Source organism: Octodon degus, unplaced genomic scaffold, assembly GCF_000260255.1.
Source record: "Octodon degus isolate 3935 unplaced genomic scaffold, OctDeg1.0 scaffold00236, whole genome shotgun sequence".
Lineage (NCBI taxonomy): Eukaryota > Metazoa > Chordata > Mammalia > Rodentia > Octodontidae > Octodon > Octodon degus.
The window spans coordinates 1,927,470-1,946,017 of record NW_004524812.1 but is presented as its reverse complement, the minus strand read 5'-3'; the positions used below and the strand labels follow the sequence as shown (position 1 = coordinate 1,946,017).

General features: G+C 36.8%; 1 protein-coding gene across 4 annotated transcripts in view; it reads right to left on the bottom strand.

Moving 5' to 3' along the window:
- Positions 1–18,548, bottom strand: part of Dock11 (dedicator of cytokinesis 11) — a 224,183-nt gene that overhangs the window by 43,907 nt on the left and 161,728 nt on the right. For all 4 annotated transcript variants that reach the window (XM_004645686.3, XM_023706010.1, XM_023706012.1 and 1 more), the window contains 4 exons: positions 14,489–14,671; positions 11,642–11,755; positions 7,287–7,502; positions 7,115–7,172 (listed from right to left, as the gene is read on the bottom strand). In XM_004645686.3, the coding sequence (XP_004645743.1) occupies positions 7,115–7,172; positions 7,287–7,502; positions 11,642–11,755; positions 14,489–14,671 (571 nt within the window). The remainder of the gene's footprint in view (positions 1–7,114; positions 7,173–7,286; positions 7,503–11,641; positions 11,756–14,488; positions 14,672–18,548) is intronic.

Sequence of the window (18,548 nt, the reverse complement as noted above, 5' to 3'; positions counted from 1 at the left end):
CACTTCTAATAAATTTGTATTTGACAAATAAGTGATGTCTCACAGTATAAGTAGTATGTGATACCAAAAGTCACATTATTGATTGAGCCAATAGCCTCTCTCTCTCTCTCTCTCTCTCTCTCTCTCTCTCTCTCTCTCTCTCTCCTTCTCTCTCCATGCAGGATTGTGGGTGATCATCTCCCAATAGCAACAGGTTATGGAGATTATGGAGCTCTTATTTGCAGAGGAGCAAGAGAAAAAGGCAGAGGAATCTTTCACTTCAGATCAGGTTAGGGACGACGTGTACAATGTGAAAAAAGTGTCAAATGCTGTAGCAGAGCACCACCTGAACAAGGCTGTAGCAGTGACAGTGATGAATCTGTTTAATGACAATGCAATGTCACATTTCCACAAAATCCTCCAAAGGAAGCAAAAGCAAGTGTTACTGAATAGGTCCCTTGTTAAAGTTGCACAAAAAGAAAGACTCCATTGAGCCAATAGATGGCAGTGATGGCAGCAATGAGGAGCACCATCACACACAATAATCCTCCTCTCTCTTGGCTCCCTCACACCAGCCACAAAGGTTTTCAAAAGTAAGTACAAATTAATATTCTTATTTTTCTTTATTTTCTTACATCATATTACAGTACTGCAATCATTTTCATATGACCAGTTTTGAGTTGTAGAACAAAACATCTGAGGTTCTGTCATTTCTTATGGGGAAATTTGCTTTGACATAAAAATGTTTTTGATTTCAAGCATATTTATGGAACAATTTATGCTTACAAACCAAGGTGTTACTGTAGTTTTTATCAAATAAGAGGTCAATCCCTAAAGAGTTCAGACAGTTAAGTCCATGACTGGGAAAAATTTCCTATATACTCAAGAGGGATTATTTAAATTATTGCCAAATCTGGGGATTTTCTAGAATGGCGTGATCTAGGGCAGCACAGGGTAAGATATATTTTTGTACTGCCTGAAGTCAAACTAGATTAAAAGCATCTTGGGAAAGTCGCCTAGTATACATTTTAAGGAGAAGTATGGAAAATGGCACTTTGTCTCAAAAGCAAAGATGTCAACACCCACTTCTGAAATTTATTGCCTAGTCATCCACTGTAGATACTATTATGGATCTGCCTCTTCACAGTCCACTATTCTTGCTAAGTGTGTTAATTTAAGTGCCTGATGGCCATAGGTTCAATCCTGAGTACTAACAACAAATCTTGGTATCACATGCACTATAATGTGCACTTATAGTCCCAGCTACCCAGGAGATGAAGGCAGGAGGACTGCTTGAACCCACAGGTTAGAAGCCAGACTAGGCAACATAAGTATGACACTTACCTAGAGAAGAATATATCATTTTTTCCTTATTTATTTATTTATTTATTTATATTTTTGTGTGTGTGTGGCCAGCTCAGCCCACCAGGGGGCGGGGCTGGCTGGCATGTGGTGCTGGGGGATTGAACAGTGATCTCTGTGCTTTGCTTAGCTTAGCTTGTTCTAAGTAGGTGCTTTAGACCACTGAGCCATCTCACCAGCCCCATTTTTTCCTTTTTTGCAAGTTAGCAATACCCAACAAAACCCAGGATCCTTTTGTTTTTTAGGGGCTTTAATAAAATTCTTGGGTAAAATTCTGATTCCCTTTCATCCTGTGAAGATTTTGAGATGAAATTGGCTAGTGTATATATCCCAACAGTATGAGGCATCTGTTTGAGGGACTTAATGTACACCTAGGTAGCCCTGTGTACAGTGGTCCTGAAGATTCTGCTACTAATTTGTCCGGTATATGACTTAGGTTCTTAATTTTTCCCTACACCACTGTTATGTCTATATTCCTGTACACTGTCCTAGGAAAGTCAATATGGAAACTTTCCAGGTAGGGACTACTACCTAGAGTGCAAGTGATCCCACAAAGAGTGAGGGTTTTGATGGGGTAATAGTGTAACCCTTGATAAAATATGACAGCAAGTAGGAAGAGGCATGAGAGGTAAGGATCCCAACGGAACAGCATGAAAGGAAAAGGTCGACACTAGGAGAAAGAGGGGAATTAAAAGCTTTGGGAAACTTCAGTGATCAGAGGTTGAGTAAGGAGATTAGGAAAAGATCAATATTATCCCAAAATGAATGAGAAGAATAGACCACATGGAAAACGTTCCATTTCTTGAGTTTACAAGGAAACCCATAGGCTAGAAGCTTTGCTGAACTTAGCATGCTAGTTGGCCGTGGAAGAATCCTGAAACTTAACTTTTATCTTTCCTGGGAAAAACAGTTGTGCCTTTGCTCAAGAAAAGAAAGAAGTACAAGCAAGTCTACCCTCTAGAGAATGAGATCCAGAAATTTTGAGGTTCTCAGATCAAATACAAATAAGAAAATTCAACTTTGATTTTATATTTTGGGGAATGGAAAGATAAAGGGATACTCAGTACCACCACTTAGAGGTGACTTAGGTAAACAGACGCAAATGATAATCTGTGAGGTCTCTCTGGTAGAATGAACAAAACTCAGGCTGTGGGGGAGAAGTTGGCAAGTGCAGTGAGGTCAGAGAGAACCACGGGCCTCCTCTCCTTTCCCTGTCAGTTCTGTGCCTGAACCAATGAATAGAGAAATCTGAAAGTGATCCCTTACTGGTGTTATACTTAGGCAATATCTAGTAGGATTTTTTTTAAAAAAATCTAAATAGAACATCTGTTTCCAATGTGTCAGCTGATATTATTTTATTGCATCTTGACGAAAATATTTTATAATGTACTTCAAGAAAAGGCTTAGGAATTTAAGAAAATAGAAAAATTTTGGCAATGGATGCATATCAAAGATTTCAAGCATACTCTCTTCCTTTTGTGTTCATTGTCAAAGAACATTTCGTGATAGAAAACAGGATGACAGAGTTGCCCAATTATCTTTGTTGAATAAGTTTGCCTCAAGTGTTTTTTGTTCGTTTGTTTGGTTTCCTTTTTGAGTACTGGAGACTGAACCTAGGGAATTCTAAGCTATACCACCTTCGCTATTTTTTTTTTTTGTAATGAGGCACAGTTTTGCAAAATTGTCCTGGCTGGCCTTCAGCTTGCCATCCTGCTGCCTCAGGATCCCAGAAAGCTGGGATTACAGGCACATGTCACCATGACGCTTGGCCAAATAAACAAAAAAAGGCTCTTGAACTTCCTTAAGTTTTCTCCAATTTTGTAGTTACCTAACTTGCCAAAGATTTCTGGTACTGGGATCGAAACTAGTGCCTTCACACTAAGCTAAATCCCTGACAATTTTAAAATTTCAAGACAGGGCCTCGCTGATTTTTTGCAGGCTGGTGTCAAACTTGTGTTCTTCCTGTCTCTGCTTCCTGAATAGCTGGGCGAATTGACATGCATCTTTGAGCCTAGCTTAAGTGTACTTGAACTTTTCAATTATGTACTCATGGGGATTTTTATTTACTCTGTAAACGTTCAAGTCTTATCTAAATTTCAAAAACCCATCAATACTGGTGGGTTATAAAATTCTCACACTGGGATGGCTAGTTAACCAAGTAAGTTCTTAACTTGTGTTAGTACTTTTGAATAATTATCATAGTTTAGTCAGCTAATTAACAAAAGATGATCTAGATCATTTCATTCTTCGAAACCAAGGGGGGAAAAGCCTGAGGATTTTACTGCTGATAATCATTTAGACTAAGGTTTTCTAGTTTAAGAATTTTCTCAGTTTGAAAATAGCTGACATTCATGACATGCCAGTTGCTGCTATGAAGTCTCTCGGGTAGATGGTTGTTCAAAAAGAAGGGGGTGGTGAATGAAAGCAAAAGACAGGAAAAGGAATATTGTGGGACTGTCCTGCTTCAAGGTTGTATATGGTGAGATTTTTGGACTTATGTGTAAACATAAGAAGTATATAATTCTTTATGCCTATTTTTAAAATATATTCTAATTTTTAAATGTTTTTTATCATATTCTGTAGGGACTTAAAGTTCAACATATCCATACTTGATGAAAAATACCTGTTCCATATTATGCCTAAGATGTTTGATATGCAGACAGATAGTGAGGTTAAGCTTAATAGCCTAAGTCATTTGATAATAACAATAAGCTTGTCTTCTGGATGGTTAACAACCTAAGTTTGCAGACCAAAATTAGATGAAAAGGAGGGCTGCAAGGAAAGCCAACACTTTGGCCCTAGCCTTCCAAGGTCAATTAAGACTCAGGACATATGAGAACTTGTACTGTAATGTCATGTAACTCGGCAGTGTCCCAAATTTTCTGATCAAGGAGATTATGGGGCCAAAGAGGAAAGTGATCGATGATGTAGAGTGTGCCTAAGGAGAGTCACATGGAGAGAAAACATTCTCTCAGGCTCTCACAGAGAGCACATTGGCCAAGCAATGGCCATGACTCATCCACATGGCTCACACTGACAAAGGTTCTACAATCTGAGGTACAGAATCTCTGGATAAATCCTGAGGGGATTTCACTGACCTTATCAGACTCAAAAGCTACAACTCTTATTGCATAGGTCCTGCTTTACCTTGGTCTTAACCACCCAGCAGAAAAGTATAAAAACAAAATATAAGAAGTAAAGCCATGGTGTTGTGTTGAGCTGTAGGGGACTCAGGTCAACAATTTCTGACATTGCCAGTGAAGCGGAAGACCCAATACTATTATGGACTACTGAACTCTTTTAGATTATTTTGCTGAGTTAACACACCTATAATATTCAAATAATGGAACTTAACAAAAAAAGGGTATACAGATGAATGTCCATTTAGTATCTGTGTATTCAAAGTGGTTAGGATAGATATATAGTTACATTCTCTTAAAGAATAGAGTTATTTGTTCTAATGGTGTTTGTAAATAAGATATCATGTCTGCATCTTGTATAGCAATTAACCACTAGGAAAAATGTATGCAATGTGTTAATTATTGACACTGCACTACCAATTTTGTTTGAAACTGTCTCATTGCTATTTGCTTATCAATAAAATTATGGAAAAAAATAAAAAAGCTGACATTTATAAATTAATACATAAACTTCTCTTGAATTCAACATCTAAAAAATGCAAAACCATGCTTTTTTTTTCTCCTTAGTGTCTCTGACTTCTATGAAGGATGAATTCTAGGAAATCTAGAGGCTATTGCAAAATGTTTAAATGACAGGTTAGAAACACTATTTCCACTTATTAAAGCATGCCGCAGTTTTGTGGTTAGAGTAGCTGCCTTGTGTTAATGTCCAAACATCCAAAGTAAGAAATTATATTTTTAAAACTAAAGGATAATGGAGATAAATAATTATTGAATCTTACTTAATTTTAAGGTTTGTGCACTGGTATAAAAACCAAACTAGCCTAGAAAATATTTTTATTAAACTTATTCAAAATTGTAAAGGGGATAGTTTTATACTTAGTAGATATAAAACTCTTATTTCAAACTGCTACTAATTATAAGAATGAGATGATGTTAAGTTAATTTCTCTGAAAGGGCCACGGAGATAGCTCAGTGGTCTAAGTGCCTGCCTGCCAAGTGCAAGGACTTGGTTTTATCCCCTGCACCGCATGCTATCCCAGCCCTGCCTCCGAGCTGCAGAGTCAGACCCTGTACTAATTTCTGTGAATGACATATCTAAATCATATTAATATTGTGTTTAGTATTCTCATATTTGACAGTGTATTTAGAACTGTAGGTATTCAATTTTTCTATTAATTATATTGCAATTTTATAGGCATACCAGTGCCATAATTGCAAAACCTCAAATGGCTCTTATTTTGATAATTGTTTTCTCCATTTTAAAACCACATATACAGTCTGGGGGTGCAGCTCAGGATATAGAACATATTTAGCATGCCTGAGGCCCTGGGTTCAATCCTTAGCACCAAAACATAAACAATAATAAAACAGAATAAAACCATTCAGATACTAAAAGGAGAAAAGTAGAGCATACCAATTTCAAACATGTTGATGGATCAGAAGAATTTCAGTACCAAACACACTGTCAATTTAAATTATAAGTGGGGGCCAGGGAGATGGCTCAGTAGAATAAGCTCTTCCCTGGCAAGTGCAAGGGCCTGAGTTCAATCCCCGGTTCCGCCAAAAATAAATAAATAAATAGTAAAATGACTTTGTACTCTAATCACAATATTTTAATTGGATATTCTCTATGAAGTAATTAAATACTGAACTTCAGTTGTTAAATGAGACACAGTTAACAGCAGGAAATCTTCAATTAAGACAAAATGAAACAAGCTTGTGTTCCCATTGTCAAAACCATAGTAATTAATTGATGTCTCTAGTAAGTTTCACTTTGCCTGATGTTACTCATTTGATTGCTTTTAAGGAAGTAGCTTGGCTATTATAAATCAGCTGAGTGGATGATTTGTATTTTGTGTTGATTTGTTGTAGCTGTTTGTTTTTGTTTCTGTGACAGGGTCTTTCTATGTAGGTCAGGCTGGCTTTGAATTCACTATGTAGTCCATGCAGGTCCTGAACTCATGATCCTTCTGCTTCAGCCTTCCCAGTGCTAAGATTACAGATGTGTGCCTCCATGTCTGGCTGATTGTGGGAGACTTTTTACAATATTCACTGCAAATCAGTTCTTACACCGACCTGCATTGTTTTGTTATTTGAGTAGCTACAGGCGTCAAAAATATTATTTCTGGGAAGGAAATGTTTCAGGAAGATTTCAGAATTAGGAGTGTCTTATTAGGAATCCAGAGCTGCTGGACCCTGATGCCCTTGAAGAGCACAATTCCCATGTAACATGCAGTTGTCACTGTACTTAGGTATTGAGATCTAGTCTGTGGGCAGTTATTGGTGTGGAGGAGGGGTAGAAAATAAATGATCTGTATTATATGGAGCTTTCCATGAGCCTGAGGAGAATTTAATTAGTGGCAGTCTCCCAGAGACACAGTCTTAGAATATAAACACTGGGCACCAGGCCTGGCCCTGTATTATTTAACTTGTTCTTGTAACCTCCTATGAAAACCTCCTATGAATAATCCAGCCTTCTTTTAAAACAACTACTGTTCAAAATTGAGTGAGGTTGAAGGGGAACATATTTTTCAGAGCTAAATTTCATCACAAACATAGATGCGACCTATAGAGATAGAAAGCATTGTGGTAACTGAAATTCCTCCCATCTCAGAAGAGAAGTATCTTACTCTTTCGGTGAAGGAATTCTGCAACCAGAGCTGCTACATGGACATAACACATCGCAGCCTAAAAAAGAAGAAAAACAAAAACAAAAAAGAAAAAAGAAAAAAATAAGATGACAAAGAACTGTCAGAATGTATGCAAAGGGTTTTGAAGAATCTTATTTAGAACTTCAGTCACCTCTGAAAAATCTCCATTTTTTATATGAATCTTGGCCATACTATCCAGCCAGGTTTTCCTGAGCTCTGGGGTGCTGGCATAGGACTTGGCTAAGCTATACTGGAGGTCAATTAGCATTTCAGGGTCTTTCTCATGCTCCTTCATTTGGGCAGTGGCCATAAGAACGGTACGGATCCTCTTCGTCAAGTCTTTGACTTCTGTGGGAAAAGCAGTCGCCTAATTTCAAAACAAACAGAAAAACATGTTTAGCACTATTATTGATGTGCTCTAAGCCTCAGCATCCAATCCTGGGAACATATTATGATTCTTATTTCTTGTTATAGTTCTTAGTATTGTAATACATGCGGCACAGTTAAATGGTTTTAAAATGGTTATTTATAGAATACATAAAACAGAAAAACCGAGTCTGCTGTAAGAAAAAGTTGGTAAAACTCTTAAAAGACACGGGAATAGGCAAAAGTATTTCCTGAACAGAATGCCAGCTATATGAGACATAATATCAAGAATCAGCAAATGGCATTATATCAAATTAAAAAGCTTCCCCACACTCAAGGAAGTAACCAACACTGTAAAAAGATGGCCTAGAGAATGGGAAAATATTTTTTGCCAGATATTCCCCAGACAGGATTATATCTAGAATATATTAAGAAGTAAAACAAAAATTAGATCCCTTAAATAAATGACTCAATCAGAAAATGGGCAATTGAAATGAACAAATACTGCTCTTTAGTATAAATAACCAATAAATATATAAAAAATATTCATCACGTTTGGCCATTAGAAAAGTAAAAATCAAAGCAATACTAACATTCTATCTTATTCCAGTAAGGATGGGTGTGATCAAGGACTTAAACAACAAGGGTTTGGGGAAAAGGAACCCTTCTACATTGCTGGTGGGAATAACTACTAGGGAAATCAATACAGAAATTTCTCACCAACTAAAACTAGACATTCCATTTGACTCAGCTATACTTTTACTGGCTATCTTCCCAACAGAGTTAGACATCATACTACAGTGATACATGCATATGCTGTTCACAGCAGCACAACTTACACAGCTGACACATGGAAGCAGTCTACACACCCGTCAACATGAATAGAGACAACTTTTTGCACTCACATAAATGATAATTCTGAATAATTTTTAGGAAAATTGATAGATCTTCAGATTCTAATACTGAACGAAACAAATCAAATACAGAAGGCCAAATATGACATGGTTTCTCTAGTATGAGATAGCCAAAGCATAAATAATTTAAACAGCAAAATAAAAGAACTATGTTAAGAAACAAGGAAAGGACTTAGAGCTGGTGAGGGGATCCAGGGAACGAGGAAGAGGGATGAGTGGGGCAGCTGGGGAGTAAAACTTACCCAGATGATATATGTATATGCATCAATCCCCTAAGCTGAATATAATCATTATGTATTACAAACATATATTAATTTTCAAAAATTTAAAAATATGTAATTACCCAAAGCTTTAAAAGGTCTAAACTTTTATTTTTGTAATATTGGGGACTGAACCCAAGGTCTTCGTGTTGAGCTACATGCCTAGTCCTTGCTTAATTTTTTATTTTGAGACCGAGTCTCACTAAGTTGCTAAGCTGTGTAATTGATCTCTAACTTGTGATCTTTCTGCCTCAGCCTCCCAAAATTCTGGGATTATAGGTTTGAGGCACCATACCTGACTCTGACTCTGGGCTCTAAACTTGGTGATTTTATATATATATATAGATATAGATATAGATATAGATATATATATAATTAAATATATATCTATATATATCTATATCTATATCTATATCTATCTATCTATCTATCTATCTATCTATCTATCTATATATATATATAATCTCCAGGCCATGAAGCTAGATTATCTGCCTTTTCCATTATGAATTTTACAGCTACAGGAGTACCTATGTTTATTATTTATTGATAACAGTAAGTAAAAGTTACTGAGTGCATTGCATGTTTTAATTTTTTTAGTAACTTTATGAGTACTGTTATTATTATTAATTTCATCAATGGAAAAACCAAGTCACAGTACAGTTAGGCCACCTGGCCAAAGTCTCACAATTGGTAAATCATAAACAAAATTTAGACCCAGTGCGCTTTAGACACTCTTCCATGCTGACATGTACCTCTACCCCATTCACTAATCACGACATACACCAAGGTCAGACCATACTGCAAAAATTTCTATTTATGAAATTGAGAGATCATGAATCACAGAACATGGCACAAAATTTAAAGAGATCATTAACATCTCAAAGTGTTTTGTTCCCTACCAAAAGGGTCTGTCCTTCTCCTTAATCTCCACTGAGGCTGTCACAATTATCTGTATGACTTAGAGAAGATAAGAAAGGGACAGGTACACGATTAGGGAGCTTTTTAAACTGCATATAGTAAAATGTGGAGATAATGGTGTTAAAAGCAGCCTTCTTGTCCTCCTTAAGAATGCTACTATATACATACAGTGTCTTCTTACTCATAATAGAAATTCCATTTACTGGGGGAAAGCCATAGGCACCTTGTTCTAATAGGGTTGTTGGGAAGGATTGTTTTTGGTTTTTGGTTTTTGTTTTGGCTGGCTCCGACTGCCTTAAGGTCTGGTAAGGCAGATGGATGTGGGGATCCAACTGGGGGTCCCATGCACCTGACTGGGTTTTCCAGAACAGGTGCTTAAACAACCGAGCTAACCTGCAAGCCCCCATAATAGGGTTGTTGGTAATGAACACTCTAACAAAATAAAACTAAGTCATTTCAGAAATGAGTCTAGGGCCCAAGGAGATGGCCCACTAGAATAAGCACTTCCCTGGCAAGCACAAGGGTCTGAGTTCAATCCCCAGTTCCGCCAAAAAATAACAAATAAAAAAATAAAAAATAAAATGAAATAAAGAAATGAGTCTAGAAAAAGAAAAGATTTCTTATCGAGGAGACTCAATGAAGTCCTGTTTACTTAGAAAAAAGTTGCTAATCTGGCAACAAGTACGACATTAAGCATGGTAAGAACTGGGAAAACAAATTCTTAGTGATGAGTATACAATTCTTCTACACTCATGGGACTAGTTGGAACATATACAGATACCCTGGGGATTTAATAAAACTGGTTCAAAAGCAAATTTTCCCAGCCTATGAGTGCCTGGCACTAGGCAGTGTTTTTGTCAGTGTAAACAACATTCTTATGGGAATATTTTTGGTACACAGATTCTACATTTCCCTAACATCAAGTACGTTGTGACTGTGAGCTTTCATTTCTGTGTCACGCTTTAAACAATATCTTCAAATATGCTAGAATATGGCCTTTCCCAAGAATCTGGATGATTCGTATCTCTGGCAAGAAAAGTCCCAATATTGGCAAAGACCTCTTCTTCCCTTGTATACATGTATTAATGAAAAGCAGAACCTGTGATCCAGGCCACATAGCAATGGATGCCCTTTCATAATGCCATAAATTTTAAGCTTATAAATAAGAAAGAGGTATGGTACTCAGGGATTAGGGCTTGGACTTGGCAAATGGGTACTTAAGAATGACAGCCCTGGAGTCCGATTTGCCAGTAAGTATCTACAGCAAGCCACAATCAGTTAACAGATGATTTTCAAAACTCACAAAACCAACATATAATGAAACCCTTCTGTGCCTTTCCTCATCTGTTGGCAATGGGTCAAACAACTCTTAGCTGTTCCAGGAAGTGAGATCTTGTCAAATTTCAATGATCCATTTATTTTCTGAGCAAGTTTAGAAATGAAGCCCAGGAAAAAAATTCAGATTCTGCTAGCCACAGTAACTACTCATAGTATATTCATTCATCTACCTTTTCAACTAATACTGACTCTCCGCTCTATAGCAGGCAGTGTTTTTTGTGCTACAGAGCCAGTGGTATACAAGATAACCAAGTTGAAATCATGGCTTCAATTTATATGCCCTCTACCCCACCAAAAGTTGTAACTAGTAAATCACAGAGGCAAAATTTAGACCCAGTGCGCTTTTAAAAATTTTTTTTTTCCCAGTGCGTCTTAGAAACTCTTCCATACTGACATGCAACTCTATCCCATTCACTAACTACTACATACACCAAGGTCACTCGTACTGCAAAATTTATATTTACAAAACTGAGAAGTAAACCTCAGTAAACCTCCTTGACATTGAAAGTGGTTTTATTTATTTATTCTGATTGACTTTCTTTAATTCCATAATTGGATTCCCAGGAAGTGTAAGGCTTCCACAGAAATAGTGGCTTAGCATGGACTGTACTCTTACAAATTCCATCACACTTACGCCTGTGCCCCTTTCTTGACTCACAAACTCTGAGTTTGAAAGTGGTTTTAACTGGTTACTTAAAGAGAGAACATACCTTCATAGGTCTATCACTGTTTGCAAAATTATTGATAATGAATAAAGACTCCTGAAATCTTGATCCTCCGCTCAGTGCTACATCAGCTATCAGCTGGCTTACAGCAATTATTATCTGTGGGAAGAAGCAAATACTGTTTTTGAAATGGCTTCTGAACAAATGCCAGTAATTCCCATCATAGTATAAACACAGACACACTCATATGCAATGTATTTTTGGAGGGTGCCATGTATCAAAACTAAGGCCTCACTCATGCTATGCAAGCATTGTAAAGCTGAGCTACGTATTTATTTATTCATTTATGTTTTGAGACAGTGTTTCACTTAAGTTTTCAAGGCTGGCCTCAAACTCATGATCCTCCTGCCTCTGGCTGAGTAGCTGGGATTACAGGTGTACACTACAGTGCTCTACTTGGAAACATTTCTTTAGAGACTACGCAGTAGAACATGATAAAAATAGTGGTCAAGCCTTCACTTTGAACGTGCTTTCAAGGCAGTAGTCATAATAACGCTAGGCCCATGATATCTTTCTTTGATGATTTCTTACTTCTTTTCACTTGTCTACTTTAATGTGCTGGACTGCAAAGTCCATTGCCTCCTGAGCTCCTTTTATTTTTGATCAAGTCCTACTAGTTCAACAGTAATTCATGCAATGGCCTTTGATGGCACTTTTTTCATCTCTCAGACAACCCTAGAGGAATGCCAAATGATTCATGTTAAGAAATTGATGGACACATGCTTTACCACTAAGCCTGGGAAGCAGATTATAGAAGTAGCTGTGAGTGCAGGCTCTACAGTCAAACTGCCTTAGTCAAAACTTGACTTTATTATTTCTTCACTGTGTCATCTTGGGGTATCTGTTTAACCTTTCTGTACCTCACTTTTCTCATTTATGAAATAGAGATATAACAATTCTTTTTTATGAATTGCTATAAGGCTTAAACATACTATATATAATCCTAATAATATTATTTTGTCAGCATTAAGGATTGAACCTAGGACCTTTACACTGAGCTATATTGTTATTTATTCATTTATTTTTGAGTCAGGGTCCTCCTAAGTTGTTCAGGTTGGCCTTGAACTTGTTTTCTGGGGGTTTTTTTGGCAGAACTGGGACTGAACTCAGGCCCTTGCACCTACTGAGTCATCTCCCCGGCTCTGGCCTTGAATTTGTGATCCTCCTGCCTTACCCTCTCAGATCACAGGGAATACAGTCATGTGCCATCAATATGCAGCTACTAGTTAACTCTTTATTGAGCAGATACCATATGCCAAATGCTATTTCTGAGTCTACATATCCATTCATTCACCTATATATGAATACATGACTTGAGAGAACAGCTGCTTCAGCCCAGAAAAATGCATCCTAATGGGGAATTTCAGGCACCATGGCACACTAGTGAGAATATTTTGGAGGAAGGTGGGTAATTAAGTGATACTTTACCTAAATGTGAACAGTGAAAGACCTAACATGCATTGTGTCTGTAGTATGCAAAAGTAATAGTACAGTAGACTTTTTTTTTTTTTTTTTTTTTTTTTTTTTTTTTTTGGTGGAACCGGGGATTGAACTCAGGTCCTTGCGCTTGCCAGGGAAGCGCTTATTCCACTGAGCCATCTCCCCGGCCCCTACAGTAGACTTTTAAAAGAAGAACCTACTTCTACTAGATTTTTACTTTACTGGTGACAGCTTTTAAATAAGTTTCTTATAGTTGTTTCCCTATCAACGATTCTGTCTACACCAGCGAAGATACAAATGTGAACATGCATCTCCTATAAAACAGAGAGGCCTATTGAGCTGATAAGTCCAAACTGTGGTTGCGCTCAGAACTGTTTCACTAAATAAGCATAACAATTTTGAAAAGCAGAATTGTAACGACTATGTAATAAGTGTCTACTGTGTGTCAGGCATTGTTTTTAAGCCTCATAATAATTCTTCAAGATGAATATATTTGGCTGACCTTATTTTAGACACAAGGAAATTCGTTTGGTGAGACTCAGCAACTTCCCTAGACTCATACACGTGTAAGTAGCCAAGCTGTGATTTAACCTCAGATAGGTGTCCTCTTAAACTCTCCATTTTCCACTAAATCTTGAAATTTGTTATTTCTCTTTTTTTGTGATGGAATATTGCTATGTTCCCCAGGTTGGTCTCAAGCTCCTGGTGCAAGTGATCCTCCTACCTCAACCTCCCAAGTAGCTGGAAATACAGGTGAATCCCACTGTGCCTGACTCAATTTCTTTCGTTTTTAAATAAATAGGTATGCTACAGTATGAAGGATATAAACTGTTACCCATTGTATAATATTTAATATGGTTATTATTTAGTCATCACATAGGATTCTGTCAAAAATGCTACAATGTATATACCAATATTGACCCCTATTTTGTATTTGAAGAAATGGAGGTACAGAGCAGCTAAGGAGGTGCTTTGCTCTAGGTCATGTGTGAGAGGTATCCTTGGAATCTGAACTAGAGCCTGAATTCCTAGAGCACATTTATCCAAAAAATACCATGTAAGCCATACATGTCTGTTGAAATGGTCTAGCAGCAACATCAAAAAGTGACAGAGGCAAACTTATTTTAGTATATTTTACTTAAGCCAATGTCATCAACATATCATTTCAATATATAGTTAGTATAAAACAGCTGAGGTGTTTTTCTTTCTTTCTGTAGTCTTGAAAATCTAATGTATATTATACATTCTCAGCTCATCTGAATTTGGACCAGAGACAATTCAAGTGTTAGCTGGCTACATGTGACTAAGGGCTACTGCACAGGACAGAGAAGCTCTGAATCTTGATGTCAACAGAGGCTAAAGATTGAAAAAGGGCTTTAATTTTTTACAGACCTGTAGATGTGTTCTCAAAAAGGTTTTCCTCTTAGTGTACTCAAAGTTGTTCCTCATCAAAAGGTATAAAAGTGCAGATGCTTCATTCCTGGTGGAGCTAATCTTCGAGGTACAGCACTTCAAAACTTCATAGCAAAATGCAGCACACATATTTACTCTTCCTTTGAAAAAGGCCGAGGGAAACTAAAGAACAAGGAAGGCAGAAATAAGTATCTGAAAACCCAAAATAAAATCAATCAAGTATCAAGTGCCAGGTACATCCTTACCTAAACCTATGTGAGGATACAAAATCAACATGAGGTTGGGGCTCTACTCCCCAAGACAGCCCAGACTAGTTCAATAAAAGATAAGAATATGTCAATGATAGAGCAATTCAAGTTAGCACTGTATATAGATTACTACAAAAATGTGAAAGTACTCAGTATAAATGGTACACTAAGAGGAGCTCAAGATAGTCTGAAACATGTAAATTGGTTATCAATGATATATATTGAGGATACAAATGAAGGACCAAAAAAAAAAAAGCCAAACAAATGAAGGACTATTTTGTATCTGTATATTCAAAATAGTAAGAATAGATATATAGCTACTTTCTCTTAATTCAATGAGAAGAAAGATTTGTACTACTAGTGTTTGGACAGGATATATCATGTCTGCATCTTGTACTATGAATAACCACTACGAAGACAACAATATGCAATGTATTAATTATTGAAACTGTCCTACTAACCTGTTTTGAAACTGTCTCATTGATATTTGTTTCTCAGTAAAATTATTTAAAAATAAAAAATAAGAAAATAAAAAAGATAAAAAATAAATGATATATATTGAACATACTAAATGACTGACTGAAGTAACAAATACCAGTTTCGTTTTTTTTTTTCATTTATCTATTTGGTACAGGGTCTCACTACACAGCTCGGACTTGTAGTGATCCTCCTGTTTTCAGCCTCCCCAGTGCTGGGATTACAGATATGTGCCACCATGCCCAGACTCAGTCACTGGCTCAGCATGGCATGCAGGACTAGGGATCGAATCTTGGTCCCTGTGCTTGCCAAAGCAGGTGCTTAGTTCACTGAGCTATCTCGCTAGCCCACAAATACCAGTTTCAAATGGGGCCTTAAATATAGGAAGTAGAATCTGCATGACTTACTTTTTTGTTTTATATTTAAACAATTTCTTATATTATGAGCTTTTAAATGATAAGAAAATTATAGTTGAAATTTACTCAGCAAATGAAGTTGATCTTTCAACAAAATGAGATACAGGTAAAGGAATGAGATTCTTACCATATATATCTGGTAAAATATATTTTGGAATAGAACAGGAACATGAAAGTGACTACCTAATTGTCAAAACAGCCAAGCAGCCTGTTACCTTGATATTAGTGTGCCTTAATGGAAGACACATTATACATGTAACAGGATTATTATAATCTTCCCAATCTTATAGTCTAGGAAAACAAGAAGGAAACTGCAGAGCTCAGAATGGGTCTTTATCATAAAGTGTTAACCTAGATGGTCACTTATGGAAAATTATTACTTGGATCTTTGAATTTAGGTCCATGTTAGAGGAAATTACCTTCTTTATCTCACCTTAGTACTGAGTGCAATGCTATGCAGATGACAGATGCTTAATAGATGTTTTCTGATTGGAAATTGGGAAATCTACTAAGAATTTCACATGATTAAATCAACTCTTGCTAGAGAAGATACTGTAGTTAAAAAAATAAACATTTAAGGCCGGGTGTAGTGATGCATGCCTGTAATCCCAGCACTCTGGAGGTATGAGGTAAGGGTCAGTGTGACTTCCAGGCCAGACTGGGCTACAAAGTGAGTTCAAGGGCAGCCTGAACTGCATGGTGAAACTCTGTCTCAAAAAGACAAGATAAATAAACATTTAAGGGAGGGTGTAGCTATAATATAATTAACCCCAACAATAAATAGTCCACTTATATTACTATCTACTCTGAATGAGCAATGATCAAAATTATCAGTGATATCCTAATTGACAATTCTACTGGATCCCTTTCTGTTTTTATTTTAATTGATTACTCTGTTTTGTGACAATGTTGAAACTCACTTTTCCTTTGGCATCATGATATTCCCCTTTCTTGCCCTTCTTTCTACCTGTCACTGTTTCCTCTTGTCTCCTTTATAGATTCCTCTTGGAGCTCCTTCTGTTGTGTGTTTCCAATATTATGCTCTTGACCTTTTTTGTCTTTCTTTTTGTTCTTTCCCTCCATACTCAGCAGAGGAAACTAAGACATTCTGATGAGGACAACTACCACTCATACACTGTTGATTGTATGAGTCACCTATGCTCCAGCTATATTGGACTTTTCAGTTTTCAGAATATTCCAAACTTTTTCCAGATTCAGGGCCTTTGCATATGCATCTTTCCCCTAAAATGTCCTTCCTTGAATCTTTCATAAGGCTGGACCCTTTTCATATTTCAAATCTCATTTTAAAACTGATAAGCTGACCTAAAGTTCACTTTTTTAAGATGGTTCCTAAATTATGATGGCTCAATTTAAAGTCTGGTTTTACAATGCTATAAAGGCACTACATATTCAGTAGACAATGTATTTCAAATTTTAAGTTTTGATCTTTTCAGTGGCTAGTAGCATGAGATGTGCAAGTCTCTCATGATGCTGTGTAGTGGTGGAGAGCCACACCTCCTAGATAGGCACATGATCACAAGAGTGAAAGTACAGGTATCTACAGTGTACTGTGTCACTTAGTGGTGTCAGTAAAGAGTGTTTAGTTGTATAAAAGGTTTTTTTTTTCCCCGGCGGAACTGGGGATTAAACTCAGGCCCTTGCGCTTGCCAGGCAAGCACTTATTCTACTGAGCTATCTCCCTGGCCCCTAAAAGTTATTTTTCACTGAAATCCCATTTTTAGTTGAGGAGGATCTATACTCTAGTACCTTGTTTGTTTCCTTCCTGGAACTTATTACAATTACTATTTTATTTGCTTATTTATTTATACATCTCTTTCCATGAACTGAAAGCTTCCTGAGAGCAGAGACTAAGCTTCTTTTGTATCTCCATCATTGTACTTTCAGTACTTACAAAAACACTTGACCTAAGAAGGCATTAAATAAATACAGAATGGATGAATGTAGAAGGATTTCAAGTCTAGCTGTCCAATTCAGATTTCTTCCCAGAAGAAAAATCTATACTGTGTATTTAAGTGTTCCCACAGTCACCTTAAGTTCAAGATGTCATAAAGCAGAACTAATCCTCTAACTTTTTTCTCTGTAACATACTTTCCCTTTGCCTTTAATTCTGCAGATCCACTGCCTCTGCCTTATCTTTTCTCTAGTCTGCTGCAACAAATCTTTCTTCTGCCTTTGGCACTGCCACCAATCCCTCTTCCTCAGGATTTTCAGAGATTCTTATACTGTCCACACCAACTTTCTCTTAATATAAACCTCATTGCGTTATTCTTCTGTTTAAAATCTTTCCATGGCTACCTGATGCCTAAAAGATGTCCTCCAACTCTTAAGATGAGTACACAATGATTCAGACCCCATTTACATTTTTGGTGTTACTTTTTGCAGAATCTATACTAATCTATATTTCTTTTTTTCTCCTGCTCACCCCTACTTTTTTGTATAACTTTTTAAAAAACTGGGGATTAAACACAGGGCCTTTGGATGCTCTAGTTCTCTTAACTTTTTTAAAATTTTGAGACAGGGCCTAAATTGCTCAGGCTGAACTTGAACTTGTGGTCCTCTGTCTTAGCCTCCCAGAGTGCTGGAAATACAGGCTTCCTCCGTAACACCCAACTTAAACTTCTTTTATCCTGGTAGTATTTGTTAATGAGCATGTGAGATTATGTGTGTGTATGTGTATTTTACTCTGCTGGACAATAAGATCTCAGAAAATATATCCAGACTATATGAACCTAGTAATTGTTGTGTTGAACTCAGTTTTCCATAGATTTCTTTATTCATAAGTTATATTAAAGGATGGCAATTGAAAAAACCTTAAATTTAAAATTTAATTTAAAACTGAGGGGATTTGACTGATCTTTTTTATTTTTTATTTTATTT